This window comes from Anopheles bellator, chromosome 2 (genome assembly GCF_943735745.2).
Source record: "Anopheles bellator chromosome 2, idAnoBellAS_SP24_06.2, whole genome shotgun sequence".
Taxonomy (NCBI): Eukaryota; Metazoa; Arthropoda; class Insecta; order Diptera; family Culicidae; genus Anopheles; species Anopheles bellator.
The window spans coordinates 52,403,062-52,426,277 of record NC_071286.1 but is presented as its reverse complement, the minus strand read 5'-3'; the positions used below and the strand labels follow the sequence as shown (position 1 = coordinate 52,426,277).

The following is a 23,216-nucleotide window of genomic DNA, read 5'->3' as shown; positions in this document are numbered from 1 at the left end:
ACCCTAACCTACCCGTGAACCGAACGGTCGGCACCGGTCGTACTTACGAGCTTCAGCCAAATGTTTGTCACCAGCAGCTGATTTTTCTCGTCCTGTAAGTGGAAAAAGCAAAGTGAAAGTATTATTTGTAAAGAAATAGTTTAAATTTTGGTCAAATTTGTTTAATGAAAGAATCATATTATTTTCCCGTCGAATTGATTAAAAATTAAATAATTCCTTGCTTTATTTTAGTGTATTCGGCAACACTTTAGGACAACCGCTGAGAGGACATTGGTAATAAATATTTCATTAGTATTAAGAAGAAATAGAATAAGTATTTCAGTAATACGTTATCTTCTACCATTGGGGAAGTTCCAGCAGTTGAGTTGAACCAATTGTCAATTTTGTAGTTGAAGTAATCGATTTCATTCATCAGAACCACCAACATCTTTCAGCTGGAATCCTTTCTTATCTTGTTCGTTTATATCTTGTTTTTATTAGATAGTTCTTCGTAAATATTATAAAATGTGTTATGGATCTATCATGATTGCGTATTAGTTCGAAACTCCAAATCTTGTCTGGGCAACAGTGAGACCTTCTACACAAATTGCTGTTCAGTAAAGCTGTTTTTTTTTTAATCTTAGAAGAACGGAACGGCCGTATTTATTAAATTTACTTAATAGTTAACTTAATCTAAATTAACAAGATAGGCGTAAAAAACATATGGTATTTCCTCCACTTCCTCCACTCTACGACTATAATATGTGAACGATGCATTGGGTGTATCGGTTGATGTACTATTGTTGTTGTTCGGTTTGAGATGTTGTTTGGTTTTCGGCACCAGAATGGTGACTATGAACCTTTTAATGGCCCATAGGTGGTATACCATTTCTATTTGTTTTCTTTCTACATCGCAACTAAAGCAAAACATTCACTGTGCATAGGTTTTGCTGTGCATAATGTGAGACATGAAAGGTGAGCTTCAGAAACCCAATAAAATTATTTATGGGCAAAGCCATCGACAACAATTAAGGCGTTTGAGGAGCAAGCCTTGGCCACAAAACGCGCAGAATAAACTAAAAGACATAATAAACTGGTTTTCTATCAACATGGAATCAGAAAATTACCTGAAAATGGGAAAAAAGTAGTAACTAACGACGGACAATACTTTCATTAAAATAGTCCTGATACAATACATCCAAATCAAATGCATCGAAATCGAACAAACAACCTCTCGTACGTTACATTCAGATGGGTCCGTCCATGAGCTGTTCACGAAAACTAAGCACATGTAACTCATTAGAGCGAAATGCATTCATGAAGCGAGGCATAACCCGTAACGAGTTATTCCTCAGCTTCGACGACTATCGATTTCCGCAGCGCTGCAAGCTGACAAACCTATAATTACATCTCACTGCGCAACGTCAGCCGGTAATGGAACTGTCCTGTATCCTGCCCCAGCAATCCGCCATCGGCTACGGCCCAGCGAGCAGGAGACGCAAACCTGGATTTGCCACCGTAGCAGGCGACTATGCTGCGACTGCATGACCTACGGCCTGCGGCCCTAACGATGCGTCCACGATCACTAATTGAGCTTACCACACCGCCGCCACTAGCCCGGCCACGGGAAAGATACCGGAAAGAGGAACACTCTGGAAGCTTGACAAACTTTTTTGACGGAACCAACGGCCAAAGCCCACCGAGAAAAACTTATCAATTATGCAACTCAACGCTCGGTCACTATTAGCCGGGCGGCCGTTTTCGGAAATGAAATCGGGAGTTTCCCGGGGGAAAAAGGAATACAAAAAAGTGGAGGAAAAATTACGGATACCCAGTGTCCACGGTCTACCCTGACGATGCTTGTCGTTCTCCACCGCGGACACTTAAACGATTGTGTGCATCATCGAAATTGTCCAGATGGCCCTTGGTGCACTGCGTCTCGGAATAGCCGCTAACTGGTATTTGCATCTAACTTACAGCTCCCTTAACGCCTTTCTTGCCGTAAAGCCCCTTGATCCGACCTACGGGCTCCGTGGGTGAGGTGAATCGTGGAAGCGAAGGTTATGCAAGATGGGGTGCCATCGTCTAAGGCCAACCAGAGAGGCCACTGGCTCAGCATTGTCTGAGAGAGCAACATGCTCCTAGTGACCCAGAATAACAATAATAACACCGCTCGATGGGGCGGCTGCTCTCGAAGCCCCCAGAAACCACAGAGCCCCGGCTTCGGCAGTCATAATGGTAGTGGTGCTGTCGTAGTTCCCACCCACGCCACTCACCACATGATAATGCTCCGAGGATGCGATGCTCCGTGCCGAGATGAGCACGAGAGCGAATCGAGACCCGGGCTTGGATGAGAGAATCTTTTATTTAAAAATTTACAAACGCAAGCGCACAACGGCAACTGTCGTTCGGTGCCGCTGGGTTGTCTTTTCGTCGACCGACCGAAAAGTATGATCCACAAAACGGTGCCCGCCGTACGGACTGCGGAGCTAGACGCATCCGCCCTCGACGATGCTGGTAATAAAATTTGGCTACAAATCCACTTCAGCCCTTAAATGTGCATGTAAAATCATTTTTGATAACTTCCCCCGTCGGATGTCCTGGTCGCAGGCGTCCTTTAACCAACCCCGGCCAGGCATATCCTAGTTGGAGTGGAGACGACAAAAAAGCATCGAACAAGCTGAAATCGTGCAGCAAACATGTGACACATAGCGCAATCCGGTGCCGTCAGCCCGTTTTCTGTCCACATACAAAAACGCGGTTGAGCGCTGTTTCGGGAAACGGGTTACTTCCGGCCCTTGGTTAGCATGAAGTGGATAGTAATTGCACTGGCACGAGGCACAGTGCACGGACGCGGTGATGTGATACATTCAATTACCAGAGGGTAGGAAACGAACATAATTAAAATAATCCGCCCGAAACGATGATGCCGGTGCCGGATTGCTTCAAAAAACTGCGTTTTACTGAGGCAGAAGTTTCGTCAACTTGAAATATTTTGAAAACCACCCTTTAATGTATGCTTCGTGGTGTCACGCATATTTTTGGAAATCGACCAATCCGCTTTTTCGAATGATCTGCAAGTAAATGTCCTCGCAGTATTAGCTATTGCGAGTAGTGAAAATGACAATTTTTACAATATTTTTGATTGAACTATTCGTGAACGGTATTAGGTTGGTTAAAAAGAATTCCGTTATTTTTGTGTGATTTTCCAAACATTATTTAATATGTTTCCGGTGTTCCGATTTGCGTCAAATATGCACCGTTTAGTTGCATTATTTGTTGCCATTTTCAAGGCACCTTCATAATGACTCTCTTATAAAATGCCTATGCCTATACTCTATGCTCTTGATCTCAATTTCCTATCACGGAGTTTGCAATACGCGGAAAAGGTTATATCACTAGGTGCGAATTTCAGACTTCTCAACCAACCGGAGCCAACCGGATTTAAACTTCTTCTCCAAGTTCCCGGACATTCGACATTATCAAATCGCAAATCAAATCAAATAAATCTTAAATCAAATCAAATCAAATTTATCTGTTCGAGATCCACTTATTGTGAGATTTGAATACAACATATCGGTGGCATTTACAATAGAAGCCAGATTCTTCTTCCGTTTCTATTTCACGAAACTCGGCACATCGATTTGTTCGATCACGGGCAGCAGTTTTCAGACCATTTGATGTCCATTACGTGTCGTCCATTCCGTGGGCGGTTTTTATTTTCCAAATTTCCCGTAATTTGTGTAAAATTGTTACAGGCAATAACGAATTTTCCAACACTTTATGGCAATTCTTTCGGGGCCAAACCGTTCGTGGTTGAACTCGCCGTTACGATGTTACATCGTTCTGCTTCGTCAAAGTGGCAAACTGAGCCAAACAAGGCGATTTACCACTTAAGCCCACGTGCCAGCCATAAAAATATCGTTTTATTGACCTTTATCGGTGGTCCAGATTTCGCTGGACAAAACCCATCCCTGCTACGGATTCCCGGCATAGCATCCCTGCACAGGTGCTGGCAGTGTCACCTCAGTTCTACAAGAGTCGCTTTATTTTGCTATCATCCAGAGCCTGTCTCTTCAGCGAGGCAGCAAAGATTTATCCCCTCAAAAAGGTCCATCTGGAGTTTTAATGATCCGTAACCTGCTGAGCGCTTGACACTGGCCGGAAGCGCTGACGGAGCCAAAAAGAGGACACTTACACTTTATCCACCTCCCTTACGGGTTCCATGTGCAGCGATATAAACTGTGCCGATCGCGAGAAACTCAACGTTATGCTATGCTTTGCAAAAATGCACGGCTTCTGGCGAAAGAGCTGGCAGGCTGACGATGACGACGGAACCCGAAACACAATTACTCTCATCGCATTTCCCGCAGGACATTCTGGCGGGACGTCAACTTATCAGCTCGTTGACCCGAACACAAATCGCAGCTAATCGAATTTGGGGATGTTTTTCGAAAACAACCCCGAACCGGTGCCAAAGCGCCGAAAGCGTGGCGAAAACGAACCGATGGTAATGACTCCGATTGGCGATTGGCGTTATGGATGGTGATGATGCGGCCGATGGTGCCGCCGACGGAAAACACAAGACGAACAACAAACGGACGTTCTGAAGTACGCTCTCGTACGTGGGCCGTACGCTGTACAGTACCGCCGAGCCAAATGAACCGCGAAAAAAGGACCAGATAAAGTCCGAATCTTCTCCCGCGCGCGGAACAACTGTTGGGGCGAACTGTTTTGGGGCAAGGAAATGAAAGCTAATGTCACGTCCGTACTTACCACGTCAATGATTTGCATCAGCGTTAAACCAAAGCTCAATTGAAGAGGGTCCGATTCGTTCACCACCGGGCGCTCCAGGATGTTGTACGAGTCGAGTAGATCGTGCAGCAAGCGTTTCTCGTTGTAACCGGCCATGCACACTGGAGACGACGAAGGAAAAAACATTATGACCATCAGCGAAAATGAAAGGTGTTTCTGAGAGCCGTTCAACGCGCAAACAACAAGAAACCATACAAACGTAAGCGTAGTCAACGAGAATTATGTGTGAGGTTGTGTGGATTATTTGAAATGATTTTTTTGGAGAAATTTGTCTACATTAAGACACAAAAGATAAACTTTTTATCATTCATAATTACACGCATACATACTTTCTTCGCTGTCAGTATCATCGATAACACAAAAAGCACATTTTGATTGGATATGTATAGCGATAGAAGTGTGTTGAATGCCCGGTCCGCTCCGTGCTCTATGGAGAATTCTTGAAACCCATTTTCTTTCGCCCTTGTTCAGCTGAATACCCTACGGCCCACGAGGATCAGCCTGACTCCAGCGGAAGGTGGAACAAAAATCCTTTTATTATTATGAATGCAAGGAGAAAATTAAATCCCCTCTCGGAAAATCTCCCAGAATATGTTACACGCATTAAGCGCCCGTTCGAGCCAGGCACGCTCAAACGCCACGAGGCGGAAGGACCACTAATGGAACGGAAACATGGCTGTAACCGTGCGCGCAGTGGCGTCGTGGTGTCCGCAGCGGAAGCACACGTGATAATCGAGTGTAACATGTTCATAATATTTTGCCGCACCGAGTTCGGCGCACACATGAACGGTGGGCCGGCGAAAAAAAAGGGTACCCAAATAAAAACGGGAACCGTGCGTCTTCGCCGTAACCTAAAGCGACTCGACTCGGTGCACACACGGCATCGGAAAAGATTGTACCATTCAATTTTCCACGGGATTATGTTGACCCTTGGTGGTGGTTTGGGGGCCCGGAGAGAAAATGATATCCGCTTCGCCAAATTCAAGCCGTAAAGTTTCGGATTAAAGCGACTGAAACGGAACGATCCGTTTGGCCCCGTTTTCCGTGGCCAGGGCGTGCCCCGCACCGAATTCCCCTGCCGTATTGGTGGCAACAGACCGAGTCGGCGAGTGCGCGACGTTAGTTACCAGGCGCCTCCATACGAACGTACGCAGCCGTTAATTGAATTAACGGTTTTAATAGCACGCAGCCAGGGCGGCGAACGTATTCAGGGAATGAACTCAGAAAAACGGTTTAAAAAGTGCAGCTTTTGATTCAATGTAGCGTTCTACTCTAGCTTTCAGGTATATTATTTATTTATTTAATATTTTATTTTTTATTTATTGTAACCGATCCGCGAGGCTTAATTGAGTCGAGTTAACCTAACTTATTACAAAGTCATACAATCGAATGTGGAGACGGAACGCAAACAAACTACTTACTTACTTTACTTTAATAACATTTCATTAAATTCAAAGACCTGCGACACTTGATGCAATCTTGATGCTTTTCGAAAACAACCCCAAAGCCCAACCCCAATCTTCTGCACATCAAATTTACCGGGCTAAACCGCCCTAGCCTAGTGGAGTACATGACTGGATCCAAGAATGAGAACTGTCCTAAGCTGGCGAATACCTGCCTTCAAATCGCACACAGTCCGAGCGTTTGATATCGCTATATAAATCAAGAATTAACAATGTGAACAACATTGATAAAAACGATAAACATCAACTGACCAAGTATGCTGCCTTGCGGTATTCCCGAAGTGCTTGTAAAAGACTAAAAGACCATGAACATCAAGAAGTAGGTCGACTAAATTAGGATAGTTTTAACATAATCATATGTTGTAATATGTTTACGAATTGATTGAAGACACATTTAACATCGATTGACGATATTATACACGACTTTCCACGATACTTCCACTGCCGATTGATTGTCCCTCATCAAGCCCTGTTTGCTATTAGACGTAAGAAAAGAAAAGACTTCTATACGCACGGCAGACAAAATGGACAGCATCAAAACCTGAATCACGTCAACCCACAATAGGTACCCGAAATGGCCACCGAGAGCAACAAAAAACCAGGCCCAATTCTTCGGATAAACCACACCAGCACACGGGCAACCATTGACTATCCTAACCCGTGCGGAAAGAAGTGGTAATTCAGCATGCCAAGCCATTATGCCATTATGCCGTGGCCCAAGAGCTGCTCTGTCCACTCGGTACTCCAACCGAGCGAAAACAAAAAAATGGAGCTCCTGCTCAGAATTGGAACGCATCTTCGCGTCACAAAAGGTATCGTCGATTGTCAGCTGACCATCAACGTCGGAGCAAGGACTCGTTGACCGCAAGCACGTAGGGAACTCGGTGCCAGTGGGGGATAGATAATCGCCTCACACCCAAAAGGATGTTGCCAGAGTGGAACCAGCGATACGGACGGGGCCACTCAGTAAGGTGGCATTGGCAAGGCATTTCTTATGGTTCGTGGATTACCTGACAGATTATGCCGGGTTATGTGCCAGGGAACTGGAGTCTGATTTTATTTTTCAATCTAACTGCGGTCGGTCGGTGAAGCATAATCTCGAGAGCCTATATCGAAAGCACATATTTAACGGTTTCCGATTACTTCGAACACTCTCGGTACACCGATTTGGTCACTCGTATATTGCGATTGGACGACCGGCAGCCCGCCAGCCGTAATTGAGCACCCTTTTTTGCGGTGCGAACCAGAACTTACTTTTTAATTCCGTGGCTCGGAACCACGGAACACTCGCCGGCAATCTATTGGCAAAGCCTCATTAACACCAGCGACAGACTGTTCCGGTTCGGGGAAAGGTGAGCTCAGGGACCTACCTACCCAGGGACCGGTTCAACTCGAAACGAACGCCAGGCTGGCGACCTACACGCCCTACGCGGAAACCCATTTCCGTTCGGCGGAACAACAGATTTTCCTCCGAGGAACAGGAACAAGCGGAGCGCGCGCACGAGCGAGGATTGCGGCCGGCGAAGTGGCAGGCACAACAGGATGAGGTCATTAAACTAATGATCCCATCATGCAGGGCTCCCGTGCCGTCGTGCCGTAATCCCGGGGGGTGGGCTGGGAACCGTTAAAAAGTATCCTTCAGATCTCTCTAACTCACTTATTTCCGATGGTGGGCCACCGCCATCTCCGACTGTCGCGCCTCCCGCAAGACACAACGTTTAGGATGGCAGCAGCGTGGCTGAACCTCGCTAGATGCTGGACAACCTCCGGTGCCATTCGCAGTAGGAGACTTGGTCGCGCGCCCTGCCAAATGGAAATAGCGAGTTTCGCGCGTTTCTCTCTCTCTCTCAATCTGTCTCGCGCTCTACCTTTCTCTTTTGCTATTTGCTCTCAGTTCCGCCAGATCCCGTAAGAGCAATCCCGGAAGTGAGCCCGGTGAGTAAGACTCAGCATGGCTCTATCTGCCGTCACGTAGGCCATCGGTTGGCCGCGCAGGGTGATTGTGGCTGACGCGAAGGATTATGATTTTTCACCTTTCTCCCCTTTCAGCGCTTTTTACCTCCCAAAAGCCGCCACCGGCTCTGCTCTGCTCCGCTGGCAAGAAAGAAAAAAGTTTAAAAAGCAAACGCCAGACGGAGAAAAATCATCCGCTTTTCCTCACCCACACACACAAATACCAGAGCCGCCGCCAGCATAACCCGAGTGAACCACCAACTCCGGGCAGAACTCAGAACCCGAAGAAGAAGACGAAGCGAAAAACGCAACTAAATAACGAAAAGCGGAACCTGACCCCGGCACTCCCGGTTTGCTGCGGGCGGCCGGGCCCGAGTGTGCCTATTTTCCCTGTCAGCTGCTGATTTTCCACCAGCACCACCACCCACTGGAGAAACGCTGGAGGTGATTTGTTTTACCTTTTTCCCATTTCGTGTTGCTTTTTTCTCGTTTATTCACTACAATTTTTCCCAGCGCTCCTCATTTTTATTACGTTTTTTTTTTGCTTCGTCGAGATTGGACTAAATGAGGTACGAAAATGTTAAGCATAATCCTGCAGGATCCTGCTTCGCAGGTAGCCCAAAGGGGACGTGGCACGAGCGGTCGGGCTGTGCCGCGCTGGGAAAATCGAAAGACCCCACTGTTATTTTTCTATCATACTTTATTTACTCTAAACGTATGTGTGTATGTGTGTGTGTTTTCTCCTTTTTCTTCGCTTGCTCTCTCTCTCTCTTTCTCTCTCGCTGGCGTTTCGGGACCTTACTGAGCGATGATCGTGATGCCCCAGATCCTGGCGAGTCTGCTGAGAGAAGGAGAGATGGCGAAAAAGCTTGCCTTCGCCCCAGTAACAGCACACCCAGCATTGCCCAAGCCCATTCGTGAAGTTTCTTTTCAACCCGGTTTTTATGCCCGACCATTCGAACCCACCGAACTCCAGGACTCGCTTGCGCTGGTTACCCGCAGTGGTGGAGCAATACCGGCGCGACACGTCTCTACGCCGTGCTGATTACGCGCCAGCTACCGAGGACCTACCTAGACGGGCGGATTCCAACGGTGCCCTTCGGCTACCATCACATGCCGCGACTCGTTTCCCGGCGTCCGGGACCCAGGAACCTAGCTTTGGGCCGCCTGGTTCCCCGGGTTCCGCCATGGGCCATGGGCGGAAGTTCTTAATTTTGTGTCACTGCTTCCTGGAGCTAAATCGATCAGCGAAAAAGCTACAGCAGCCGCTACAGCTATGAGGCTGTATAGTTTCAGTATTTTTTCTCTGGTTTTACCCTACTAGAGGCTTTTTTACATCTCCAAAGATACCTCCTGTGAGAAGGGAGTGATTTAATAAGGAGGAAATAGGTAGCTAAGAGGTGCTCTCATTTTGTCACTTATCGTGGCCAAAACATTTAAACAAAATATGATTGACAAATAATATTGGACAATAAAAAGATACAGTCACTACTAAATAGTGTAGTTGTTTAAATTTTCTATGTGCCTCGATTATGTTGAAATTATCACATGAGCATTGGACCCATCATATTTGGTTTTTGGCAGAGTTTTGGTTATCTAGAAGAATCTGTTCTACCGCTGTTCTGGAGCAATGTACGATTGAATAAATTTAAAGTCAAGTAATAGCCCCATAAAAACAATAGTGCAAGTATGAAAATATGATAAGTTCACTAAAAATTGCCTTGTGATTTAATAATATTTATCATGATTTAATTTAAACATTATTTTTTTTAATAGAGACTGAGATTGTTTTTTTCTATACCTCACCCAAATGTATGTTCTGCTTAATGCATGACGGACATTGATTTACAAAATTTACTAATATTGCGTAAAGTACAAAGCATCTCGTGCTTTTTATTCAATGTTTGTTCAATCGGCAGATGTACGGCTACGAAGGCGAAATTTGTGGATGTTTTTTAGATGATTTGTTTAATAGTTTCTCGATCGCTCCTAGTGCAATCGAATGGAATAAGCTTACTTTCTTATTCTTCGCTTCACCTTCACACAGAAAATCTAACCCACAAAATGTTTGACAGCGTTTGAGGGTGACTAATGTTTTTTGAGACTCTCAACAACCTTACTTAAAAAGTTACATTACTAAGCCCTTCGCAAACGTTTGCTCTGTAAGCGCACTTCCTGGACCAGGACCAGCAGGGCTGGTTTTACAACATCCGCATTCATCGTCACACCAGCTAAAAGCTTCCTCGATCAAAAAGGACGAACAAGAAGCATGGATGGTGGTCTAGTAGCGGAGGTCCCCGAACCCAACATATAGCTTGAGACCAGCTTCTGTATTAAGGGAATACTCATCACTTTTCGGAATATCTTTCCTTGTCTTACTTTTTATTTCCTCCCCGGTTGCACCAACACCGACCGACCGTAAACATGGCCCCATCAGGGATAATGGAAAAGGTGGTCGGCTCCTGTCAGTTGTGGCGTCGGAGCCACCTGCATTATTAAATACAACTCGTCTCGGCCAGGTCCGGAATCACGGCTCAACGCTCCGACCCCAAGTAAAGAGCACCCCTTGTTCGAGAGGACCTTGCCTGCTTCTACTTCCTGCGACTAGCTTCCTGTCCTATCGGCTTGCACTCCATTCCTGTATAAACTAGGATTACAGTCTCTGGAGCAATACAGACCAACCGACCATCTCTCCGCCTTTTGCAACTTATGCACACGAGTTGCGCCTAAAGAGGTGAGTCGAAGACTTTAACAACTTCTTAGATACACTCAAGTCTATTGATTCATTGATAAGCTCTATTGAATGTTTACCGATTTGTTAGTTGTCAAAATCGGTCAATTTTATCTGACGATTTTATTTTCATCTGAAAAGTGATATTTCATAACAGCATAAAACGGTGGAATTTATTGTTGCAGTTAAAAACAATGAAATTCCTTTTCCATCGGTAGAATTTTAAATAGTGCTTCCAGGAAGTCTCAAAAACTTTTTGATAGAATTAAACTTAATAAAACTTTTTGATAAAATTGAATAAGCTAAAAGTTAAATACAAAGATTTTTTAACTATCGCCAATGTGCTTATCATCAATTATTCCTTATTTTATCTCTACTTTGCCATTGTTTTGAGTTCCTAGATTTCATACACAGTGCAATTGAAAGCAAAATACGGTCGAAGATGATTTTGTAGGAGTTTTCTTCTACATTTAACAATTGAACTGTTAATTTTTTACTGCAATGCACAAAATGGCGAATCTTACGCGAGGTACGTGCCCTCGCGTTTGACTCAATTCCAAAATTCCCGTCGCTCGGAAGAACTCAAAAGTAACATTTTCGTTAAAACTAATTTGCCCACAACATCGTATGCTCCGTGTTCTCGTTCCAGGAGTGGAACCAGATTGTCGGATTTTAACGTCTGATACTTGCTGCTACCGTGTAACGACCAAAAATTTCGACCCAAAACGTTACTCATTCCATAATCCGCTCCACGAAACCAAGTCAAAAAGCAAATGTACGTCAATTCAGTTACCTCAACTGGCAACGCGTTTCGTCGTGGACAGGAAAGCCAGGGCAAAGCATTTCTGAAAAAGCGTCGTTCCGGAATTAATGTCTGCTGATTAATCCAAGCTGCTGCTTTATCCCTTGAACCGTAACCTAGGAAATGGATTTTTTCGTTAAACAAAAGCAAACCAAAACAACCTCTAGGCTAGGCTCAGAAGTATCTGATGGGTTGTTGAATGCACGGTATAGAAGCTGAAACAAGGCTCTATTGGCTAAAAAACAAGCTTCAGCTTCCCAGTGAACGTCAGCCAACGGGTGTCGAGTAGGTCTTCTTAAGCAGCGACGAGACAAACTCGTAGCTCCCTGTTCGTATCATCGATGGCGATTCGTTGGGTGTCACGTAAGGCCACAACGAAACGAACGAGCAAAATTAAATCATAAACAAGAAAAATGAGGTACGGTCCTGTCGCTGAGGACGACTGCTGCTTTCGAGCAACTCTTTCAGCAAGTGCCACCTAAATTCGACCGACTTATGCAAACTGGTGAACCCAGGCCATGTACAGACCGGAGCAGGAACTTTGTGTTCGTGCATTTTCCCTACATGAAATCTCACAAAACTCCAGCGTCACGATGACCTACCCAAGAACGTTCCCTGCTATCTGTGCGAGGTGCCAGAGGTGGCTCGTAGATTTTGCTGTCAATGATTGATGAACACCATTAATTTCAATACAGAAGTTGCAGATCCAACACACACATACACGCACGTACAGCAACAAAAAGGGGTGTTTCTCGGGCAAGCTCCGGATGTTGGGCAACTTCCGATCGATGAACGCCATTCTCTTAAGCGAAACCACAGAAATGGTAACCCGAGCCGGTTGGGTGAGCGTGGCGACACGAAACTTGCCCCGCTGGAGGTCCCGTTTAGCTGGAGCCTGCCGTTCTTACGCTTGGATGATCCATTACGAGAGATATGTTTCCTGCGCCGCGAGTGTTTCATACATTCGGAAGGGTTGCTGCTGCTCTGACCGCTTTCTTCATTTTTCATTTCATTAGCGTACACAACCGTATAGAAGTTTCACGGCTCAGATGGCGCACGGAATCGTCCTGGGAGCGGACGAAAATCTTGAATTTCTCAACCAAGAAACTAATGCGGAAGTAAGTAAGCGAAACCTCGGCACATTCGTTTGATTTAGACAAATAAAGTGCCACGAGAGCATCGAACCAATTTTCCACATCCATAAACAACCGTTCTCGATTACAAGCATCCCTCAAACCGGTGAGGTTGCGTCAAGCACAGTTCCTGAAAAAGATGCCGAAACATGAACTGAAATGTTCAACGTAAAGCGTAAAATTGATTAAGTAAAAGATTTTTAGTTGAAGTCCTTGGAAAAATGCCTTTTTTTTTATAGCGTTAGATAGTAGCATTATTTGTGAGTAACGAATAAGTGTAAAATACACAATTTATGTTTTTTACGCAAATTGACCCTGAGTCACTAATTTATTCATAACAAAAGCAATCGTTTATATCTTGCGCAAACACTCTCTTTTAGAAAATTTACAATACTGAGGATCTGATACGACTAATCTGTTGATATATCGCTCCCTCAATTTATTAACATAAAGTAAAAGTAAATGAAAATTAACATTAATGATTAACGTTGTAGCTTAACAATGAATTTTTAATGGGTAACGTCAAGCTTCAGCCCGATTAATAAATAAAGTCAAGCTTCTCCATTGGGATGATACAAGAAAATATTATACCTCATTTGGAGGAAACGTAAACGTGATTGTAGAACATTTCACTTGGAACCATTACTACGATTTGAATGTTGGAGAAGTCTCAAGAAAACCACAACATTAACTGGTTAATTTAATTGATAATATCCCTGTAGCATAACTATACTTTGTTCACTCGTCTATAATCAAAAAACATCCAAAATCGCTTTCGGAGTCACATCTAATAAATCGATTAACAGTTTTACACCATCTCAGCACGAATAGCACGCTCAAGCTCAAGTCACACATGTGCTGGTACCTTTTTAAACGAAGGACCATTTTCCCGACGCGTTCCAGTTCCGTTACGACAAATTGCAACAAACAGGCCAGCAGTGGTGTGTATCAATTACGCTACGCATCTGATGGATAAATAGAGCATATAATTCAATTAATTCCCACCCGACTGGCCAGTATGGGAACTCGGACTTCAGAGGGCTGTCCTTCGGGAGCTACCGTTTATAATCCCCCGGGGCACCTCCTGAAACCGTTCCTTATGGCCCAGTTAACTAGTGCAGTTTAATACGCTTGTTTGGCTTAAGTGTTACTGTTTGGTTCTTTTGATGGGCGAACAGGATAAACGATTACGGGATCCTCTTTAAGTGTGCGGATATGCGGAGTGTGTTTAGATTAGCATCACGCCCGTTTGTTCGATTTGATTTGAGCGACTTTCCCTTACAGAACTAAACAGATCCATCATAAACTGAAAACGTGGCACATAACGCAGCGTGGGCTTTGGGCAAACCTGCTCAGTACCATCAACGAAACTGTAGTTCCCTGCACATCTCAACCATTCTCACAATAGCGTTTAAATGGATGTTTCGCTTGATAAAGCGCCTGGCGACAGTGCTGGCGGCCCTCAGATGAAGGTTGGTTAAAAATGTGAACTTCGTCGCCAGCAGGCTCTTTCGGTAGCGACCGAAAGGCAAAATCCTTGATTTTACTTCCACTAGCACACGCGCGCTGCAGAGCACCGGGGTTCCGGTGTCGGCCTATCCTTCGCGTCCCTTGCTTCACCCACCCATCATCTCTCGCACTTCACCATACTGACGCAACCGTCCTGTGCATTGTCGAGCTCATTTGGAACGAGATCCCCATGGAACGCTCCCGTATCCTCTGGAAAGTGGACGAACAGAAGGTCCCCAGGATATCAAAAAAAGCGAGCTAGAGAAACAATCATATCACTGTGGTATCACAGAGAAAACCCCACTGCACAGTTTTATGGTTCGTACCGTTTTCTTTTTTCCATTTGCTTCTTTGTTGTTACGTTTTCGCTATCGCCCTGTGCATCGTAAGGCTCCAGCCGGCAGCGCGGGTCCGTATCCGTTTGTCCAACTGTCCCACTTTTGCCAGAAACCGTTAAAGCTTTCATTAGTTAACACAGGTCTCAGCGCACGCGATTTCTGCATTTCCAGCGTCAGGATACGTGCTGAGTCCCCGGATCTAGACTCCGGCTCCTGGCGCCTCGGTTCTCTAGGCGAATCGAATGGAGCAAAAAATGCTTTCCACTACAAAAGTGCAAGTTACGACAGATGCGTTTGTTTTTCAAGGACTCTCGGTCCATTTTTTGCCTTCAAACTGCACACTCTTTACGGCGTTGGAGAAACTGCTTTTTTGTGAGGAAAACAGAGCAGAGGTTTCGCTTTGGGTGTTGTTGCCAACAGCCTAACACAATTGCTAGCAAATCGTTTACTAATTATTAGAGTGATAAGAGAAACCACCGCTTAGTGACGTCTCAACTAAACGATTGACAAATGGTTCCACAAGAAATATATAGAAAATGTTCAAGCAGCCGGAACCGGCAAACCCGACTTGGACGACTTGGCAACGAAGCTCGACTTCATTACCCTAAACTGAGCTTTAATTTTTAAACACCAGCCAGGGATGCAACAACTCTGATGCACCTTTACCCCGAGGCCATACCAAACGGCAGGGAGCCAGCCAGCCAATGGCCGTGCTTTCCAAGAGCCCCAAGAGCCGAGGTTTTGCGCCTCTCCCCTTGTACTAACACTCTCATCAACCGTAAATCTGTGGTCCCTTTTCAGGGCTCGCTCCTTGCGCGGCCTTTGTCCGCCGGTTTCCGGTTCACTATTAATTGCCCGGGCCGAAAAAAAGAGTTGGCCAACCATCTGGAGGTCCACTCTGGCGCAGAAACACAATGTTTGTTTATGTTTTAATTATTTTAATGAGTACCACACTTACCGCCACTCTGGGCCAAGTGGCTGGCCTGGCTACGCGACTTCAATGGTGCTCAGTCAGCACCGTGCTCCGCCAAGAGCCGAGCTTGCTTCTCGGTCAATTGTGTGCTGCTCAAGGGTTAGGCCCTCGGCCGGTGCGAAACTTGGCGACGCACTTCATGTTCTACGGGGCACGAGACAGCTAATCGTGTTAGAGAGGCCACTTCCTTGGAAAACTGTTCTGTATTTTGGGTTTTTTTTAATCTGAAATGGCGTGTTAAACTTTTTGCAGATAGCCTACATCCTAACGCGTCAGAAGTGGCTTTGTCACAAGCTGAGCTCTGATCCATCCATCTACTACAATCTTCGCATTCTTCAATCAATAGACATGTTATCTGCACCATTTCAGTACTATTGAGATAAATTAATCGACAGACACGAAAATGCGCTATGTTTCTCATTCAACGAGAAAGTTCATGCAAATGTTAGCTTACCAGTTAGTTATATCACTAAAGCATACATTTTTGGGAGTCAATAATGGAGTTTCAGAATATCTTATTTTATCAATATCGAAAAGCATTAATTGTCTTAAAATAAAAATTCTGTCCTATTGTTAACTCACAATCTAGGTTCTGTGTGGTTAAGTTTTTGTTAATGGGTATGATGCTGTATTTTAGTATGATTCAAACAGAATATAAACCAATCTATTATTCTTAATCTATAAAAATACAGTTTAACTGAAAAAAAAGCTTCCTTATTAGCAGCTCTTTCAACTATATTGAAATTTAACTATTCAAATTCTAAATGTTCAACTATAAAAAGTTAAAGACCTCTCACATGCCATTAATCGTTTATTACTATTCAACATTCTTTGGCAATTGGAAATTCATTACAAAGAAAGGTAAGTTTTTCGATGCATTCATAAAACAATCAGTATCAAAATCCACTTTGAACAGACCAGATTAATAGTACCAGACTCAAAAGGTGCTTAAGCGTAAAAAACTTGTTTATGAGACTTGTATGATTTACTGTATAACGAAAACTGTTATACAGTCTCCGTAAGCACTAGTTAGAATGGGCTAACCATTTTATAAGACGATAATGATGCGATAAAAAAGTATATATAGCAACTGAAGATGGATTTTTTCGTTCGTCAATCATACTTTGGAAAAGTTGAAATTATTACAACTCTAAAAGCGTCTACGTTTTCTTTAAACGATGTAACATTTGATGAAATTAAACCTGTTTATTAGAAAGTTCTCCACATTAAGGTGTGAGCCTGTTGTGCCGTTTTCGGCTAAAGCTAGCTTTTTCTAGTCTACATCTACATAAATGTCTCCCTCGGGGCATGAAAAATAGAGACACAGAGGCCTTCATGCCGCTGGCCATCGCAAGCTCTTCTAGCTTTATGGCCTACTTTTCAACAACTTCGCTGTTCACAGCACTACAACGGACGGATAGTCATCCTCCTTAGGCAAAAGGGGTTGTTCCAGCAGCAAATTAAGCGGCTCCGGACCTTTGACGATCATTTCGACTAATTAAGATGCTCCTTAGCTTCCTCGAAATCGATCCTGGCATAGAGAAAGCGTGTTTCTCATAAGCATATTTTTTTAGACAATCTTGCGAAACATCATTGTTATACAAGTACACCAGCGTATTGGTGGTCATTTTGGGACCTCCACCAAACGTCTCATCAGGGTCGTATCCTTGTCAGAAGTTGCGCGATTCTCATCCGGCAGATAATTGCTTTCAATTTCGGTTCACAGAATTCCTCTAGGGGACTGGCAAGAAACAGGAACCCTACCGGACTGTAGACGACGGAGGCTAATGCTTAAATATTAAAAGTCCCCCGTCGATGCCCAACTCAACGAAATTACCCCTGAACTGGCAAGTTGCTGGCAAACAGCTTTCATGCGTCTAGGTGTGCCCGCATGAAGACGTAGCCTAGGACCGTTGCGTTGCCGGTACACTAAACTGTTGTCGTGGCAGGTACACTTGACGGCTCAAAGAATGCGCCTTCGAAGCATGAAAGCGCCTGTTAAACGACACCAAATCGCTGCTGGCAAACAGCCTGATAGTTCGGTCACATTGTCCGCAACACAAGCGGGATAGTGAAACTCGGATTTTCTACCAGTTTTTCCAGTCTCTATCCCAGCGGAAGAGAACTAGCCCGTACGGGCACAATGTTGCACAATTTTACCTTTGCAGTCTACGGATGTGGAGATGCCGGTCAACTCCACCATAGGCAGAAGCCTAATTGGAGCACCAATGGGGGAAGATGAAGGCAACGTAACCATATATTGCCACACAATGATGAATTCGTAAGTAGCTATTTTTGCAGACAAAGTGAACTGACTTTGCTGCTTTCGGCAAGAATCACACCCAGCATGGACCAATAAACCACACCTAAAATACTCTCGGACTTGGCACATTGCCAAACAAGTACACCGAAAAAGCCTTTCTCTGTCTGAGCGATCCACTCTAAACTCGGTTGTTGAATGCGAATGGTAAACAACCTACAGTTTACAGGAGCATAGGTGAGCAGTGTGTCCATAACAGCTTCACTTGGCCCATTGAACCAAAAGCTCTGCCAAGCAGCTATGCGTCATATCAAAATTTATTAAAAAAAAGACTCATCCACTACAGCTTCCGTGCCAGATGACATGGCTGGCAAGGGCCGCAGAAGTATCGCTTCAACCGAAGCATATCATTTCCTCTAAGATGGCCCTTCATTCCTCAAGTGTGTCTCGTCAGCAGCAGCAGCGGGTATGCTTAGAGAGATGATCCGCACTAGCCCTTACTGCAGCTGGAACTGGAAGACGGAAACAAAAAGGCGATGCGTTCCTTGAATCGACTCACAGTCACGGCTTCAAGTCACCGACGGTCTCTACGTGCCAAGCCAAGCATTCCGTAACCATTTAAAATAACTCATTGACTCTTGAGTTTCCTGTCAATTGGCGTCCTCAATTCGAACGATACTGAGAGAAACGGGGAGACAGTGGCTAGCACAGCGGATGGAGAGCTATCGACCAGATCCTCATAAATCTGTCCCACCGACCCGACCGAGAAGACCTTTATGAAGTGTTCTCGTTTGGGTTGTTTTTTTCGTTCGTTCGTTCGTTCGTATCACATCCTATCCCATCGCCATCGATGACCCTTCAAAGGAGAACCACTCGTAACCTCCGGCATCAGCGTTCTGAACAGCGCCGTAAGTGCAACAGGAAGGGGCCATCAGCGCGCGTTGGCTTGTTGCTCCAATTCCGAGCTTCCGTTCTTAGGCTTCTGAAATCGGACTCCAGCCTGCAGCATGTCCGAGCAGTGGACCCCGTTTCGTCTGCCATAAACGGCACATATGTTGGCGCATGTGGACAGCGTTCCGAACGTGACACGCAATCACAACATGAGCAACAACACGTTCGGTGCCCATTTGAACTTTAGTTACGTCGCCGGGCCTTGGCCATGTTCCACACAATCTGGATGATCGCGCTCCGTCGTGCAGCGGCGTATTTTTAGCAGATTGGAGCACATCGTCTCGAGACTATCCGGCACCCCACCACTAAGGTGTAGCTACTCCATGTCATCTGAGTTAATAGATTGGGGTGCTATGTTTCTGCGATGCTTCCCTCTTGTTGAAGTGAGGGTTTCAGGATGTGTCCAAAGGATTTGTATGCACTCCTCTCAGGCTGCACGACCACATGGTTGGCAAAATTTGGGAACGAACATGGCTCGCACCATCGTTACCAACAAGCACTTCACGAACGGGCAACATGTATGCAAACAATCCCGACAGGGCATTAATTATTTAAGCCACTCATATTCAGTGAAAGTCTTAAAAGCCCGGCATGGAGGGAACGGAGTTGCTTTTGCTTATCCTGAGGCCAGCCGGACTTGTGTAGCTAGCGCGACCGGATGACTACCACATGAGCATTATTACACTGATACAACGTGCATGAATAAATGACGAATTCGTTTAATGTGGTCGCCCGTTTTCGGGAGTTCAGCTACGACTCCGTAGAGCCCTCTCAATCGGCCAATGTACGGCGGGAAAGCGAAAATTGCTTCAGGTTAGCTGACCAGCAGTCAAGACATTTACAGAGAACTTGAATCAATGTCAAAGTGTAGACAATTTTGTTACAAATCTGGAAGTAATTGCCATAATAGTTTTTTTTTTTTTTTTTAATCTTAGAGGAACGGACCGGGCCGTATTTATTGCCATAATAGTTGTAATAATGGTAATAATTACGAATATCGTAAAAGTGACGCCGGTCAAAAAAAGTTTTGCTCATTACAAGCGCGGGCTCGTCCGGGATTTGAACCCGGGACCTCTCGCACCCTAAGCGAAAATCATACCCCTAGACCAACGAGCCCATACGGATGGAGCCGACAAAAAGTGATGATAGGGAACAGTGCTACATAGCACGAACAAGGAATTAATGAATTTTTTAACAAACTAAAACTCACTCACTAAAAATGTTACTTACTAAAACGCTAAGCAGACCGCAGACCCAGCTCACTTTGTTTCCCGGGTCTGCCACTGATCAAATGAAACCCACGATAGAGTGAGAATGGCGATGTGAAATACATTTTTTTTACATTTTGCCAAAAACAATTATTGGCATAGCAATTTAAGAAAAATCAAAGAGTCGGAGACAAAAAGGCATATTCCTGCATTTTAGTTGAAGTAAACAAATTTGTATTTAAAAAAAAAGTTTTCTGCCGGTCCCGGGATTCGAACCCAGGCCAGCGCTTAAAATAGCACGTGGGCTAAAAATAGCACCGGGGCTAACAATATGATGTGTGAAGCGACTCTTGAATTTGAAAGCATTTTGAATACATTCGGAGGGCAGTTTGAAGGCCATTGGTCCAATTTACTAGAGGGTTTACTAGTTTTCCATCGAAAACCGGCCATGGCTGTAATTGTTAATTTAGGTAATCGTTGTGTTTTTGTGTGTTCTGTGTTTTCATAGCACTTAGTTTACTTTTTTCCCGATAGATGGCACTTTTCATACTGAAATTAATTTTCTTTTTTTAATAAACCTGCTGACCGTTTAATAAGTTCTTATTAGTTCTTTAACTCAAAGAATATCTAACTCGTGTTAAAAAGTACCGAAAAGCACATGAAATTGAGATCGTACTGGTATTTTTTGTCGCTTTTATGGAACCTTATGAAGGCACACAACGATAATTGCAAATTAATCGTACCTCTCTAAATAAGGGTTACACAAATCGAATTTGGAAACCAATCAATACCAATTTCATTACATGACCGCTATATTATTCGAAAAACGCATATACAACAGATAAACGTAGACAAGTGGGCCAAAACTCAAACAATGCTCAGACGTTTATTTGCTTCATTTGAAGATATGAGCTATGCGAGAAAAATGAACTATTACGATTATAAGATCTGTACCAATCGTTAATTGATAAAAGCCTGATCCTAATTCAGTTATTTCGAGTCTACGAAGTTCCCACTTCACTGATTTCTAAGAGCACGAAGAGTGTCCATTAACTTGATACGCAGCTTCTGCACTCGAACCACATCCACATCCGCGGTGTAATAGTTCTCTAGCCCAACTAACGAATGGAAAATCGTTCGGCTTCGCTCTAAATCTAGCTGGTTGTTGCGCTCAAGTTGCTTGTGCAATTCCTCCAAACCACCGATCGTGTCGAATGTCTGTGCGTCATCACGAAGTGCCTTGAAGAACTCGACCAACGGTTCCACCATGTCTCTATCATCCCGGTATGTATCGTTAGTGACACGCACCGTGTCGTAGCTTCCGTTAAGGGCACGAAATATTCGCACCGCGTTCTCGGCTCTACCGCCCTGAATGTTGGTAACGCACAGTGCCTCCTGTGCCCGCCGGCCAGCAAGCCTTTCCTGTTCGAGTTGACGCAAATTCTCGTTCAATTGGCGATGTAACCGCTGCAGACTGTTGCGCAGCTTCTCGAGCTCCGCCCGATATCTCTGCTCCGCTTCGCGTTCAAGATTGTCCACTTCCCGCAGTAAATCACTGATCTCCGACTCCTGCTTGGCTTTCAGTAGCTCATATTCGCTGGCCTTTATCCACTCTTTCTTCATCGTACCGTACCGAGCCAGCACGTCCTGGATCGACGTTTTAAACTCTGCCAACTTACGGGTACAACCATCCGTGAGCTCCGCAGTCGGTGCTCGGTTAGAAGGGCGCTTTTTGGATCTACGTCCGTCAAGCATTTTCGTGAGCTGTACGATCTCGTCTATATCGGCTTCCGAAATGATACACTCTGCAGCCGGAGCAAAGCCTTGGCGCTTGAGGCGAATCTCCGCAGCATAACCTATCCCCAACAGCGGTACAACTAAAAGAATCGTAGACCACATTTTAAGCAGTCGAATAAAAGATCACTAGCCAATTTCACTTTCTGTCCGCAACTGAAGCGTTCGTGCGCCAACGGCAGCATATCCTCTATGAAAGCAACTGATAATGACACAAATGTTTGCTACATAGTTTGAAATACAGCGCCCCTGCGCGCAAAAAACGTGTAGCCTTAAAACTCGGTCTTTACATAGATAGGTTCCAAAACTATGTATTCTAACCCACAATTTGTTGAATGAATTCTGCGGTCCTAGACACTCAACCCAACTTCTCAGTCAACGAATAACTCAACAATAAAAGTTCCATGAGCACATCTCATTAGTTTTTAAATCACCTAGTAGAGCACTGTGCGAGATATGTGCTTGTGTAGAGCCCGCAATGCTCTAAGAGTATTCGAGATAACAGAAATGAGGGAATTCCCGCTTAATTTAAACATTTTCTTGATGAATCAAATCAAAGGTATAAAAAGGAAATGTTTTAAATACATATTAAACACTTAAGCGCAACGCGCATAAACAATGGCACTTCCGTGCTTGTTTTGTAAAAGGGAAAAATTAACAAAAAAAAGTTCTTATCAGAACAGCAAACTATACTTACGAATGGAGGAATTGGCTAGCAGCATCAGCACGATGATCCACTTGTATATCCGTAACTGTTTGTAGCACTGAAAGTTGTGGTACCGATTCAGCATAATGATTTTCGATATCATTTTGATCATCTTGATCACGATGATCAGTATCTTCTTCATTGGGTGGCTCGGGTCGCTAGATCACTTCCGAGAAGCCACTGGGCGCCAGCTTTCACTCCCACTGCGTCCGGGAGGGGGTCCTTCGTCTTTCGTCGGGGTCCTTACGTCGGGGGCCTATTTCTGTCCGTATTTTTTGGTGCGTCTAGTTGTGTTTTTTTAAACGCACTTCCTGGCGTTTCCTCTGGTTTACGTTTCCCCTGTCGTTGGTCCCCGAAAAGCCGCCCGCCTTATTTTTACTTCGTTTCGTTTCCGCCCCCACTCAAGACCCCTGTGGGAAGTGCTGCAGATTTGCAGATTTTGGTTTCCTACTGCCGACGGCGCGTCGCCGTGAGCGTCGGCAAAGTCTTGTTGATTCAATTCTCGTTTCACCCTGACAGTGGCAGGGTTTGGTCCTTAATTCCTTCCGGCCGTTTACCGTACTGTACTAGTGCTGTTGCTGCTGCTGCTGTCGCTGGTGGT

At 44.8% G+C, this 23,216-nt stretch overlaps 2 protein-coding genes and 1 non-coding gene across 3 annotated transcripts in view; all 3 read right to left on the bottom strand.

Moving 5' to 3' along the window:
• Positions 1–22,757, bottom strand: part of LOC131206894 (neuronal acetylcholine receptor subunit alpha-7-like) — a 44,655-nt gene extending 21,898 nt beyond the window's left edge. Inside the window, exons 1-3 of the mRNA XM_058199483.1 lie at positions 22,607–22,757; positions 4,756–4,895; positions 48–92 (exon numbers count right to left, since the gene is read on the bottom strand). Coding sequence (XP_058055466.1) covers positions 48–92; positions 4,756–4,895; positions 22,607–22,757 — 336 coding nt within the window. The remainder of the gene's footprint in view (positions 1–47; positions 93–4,755; positions 4,896–22,606) is intronic.
• Trnap-agg (transfer RNA proline (anticodon AGG)) lies at positions 19,952–20,023 on the bottom strand. The gene has a single exon. It is a non-coding gene; the product is annotated as a tRNA-Pro (tRNA).
• On the bottom strand, positions 21,000–22,014 carry LOC131206895 (uncharacterized). Its single transcript, XM_058199484.1, has one exon. It carries the CDS (start codon positions 22,012–22,014, stop codon positions 21,133–21,135), a length of 882 nt encoding a protein of 293 aa, XP_058055467.1. The 3' UTR covers positions 21,000–21,132.
• Positions 22,758–23,216: the final 459 nt, after the last annotated feature.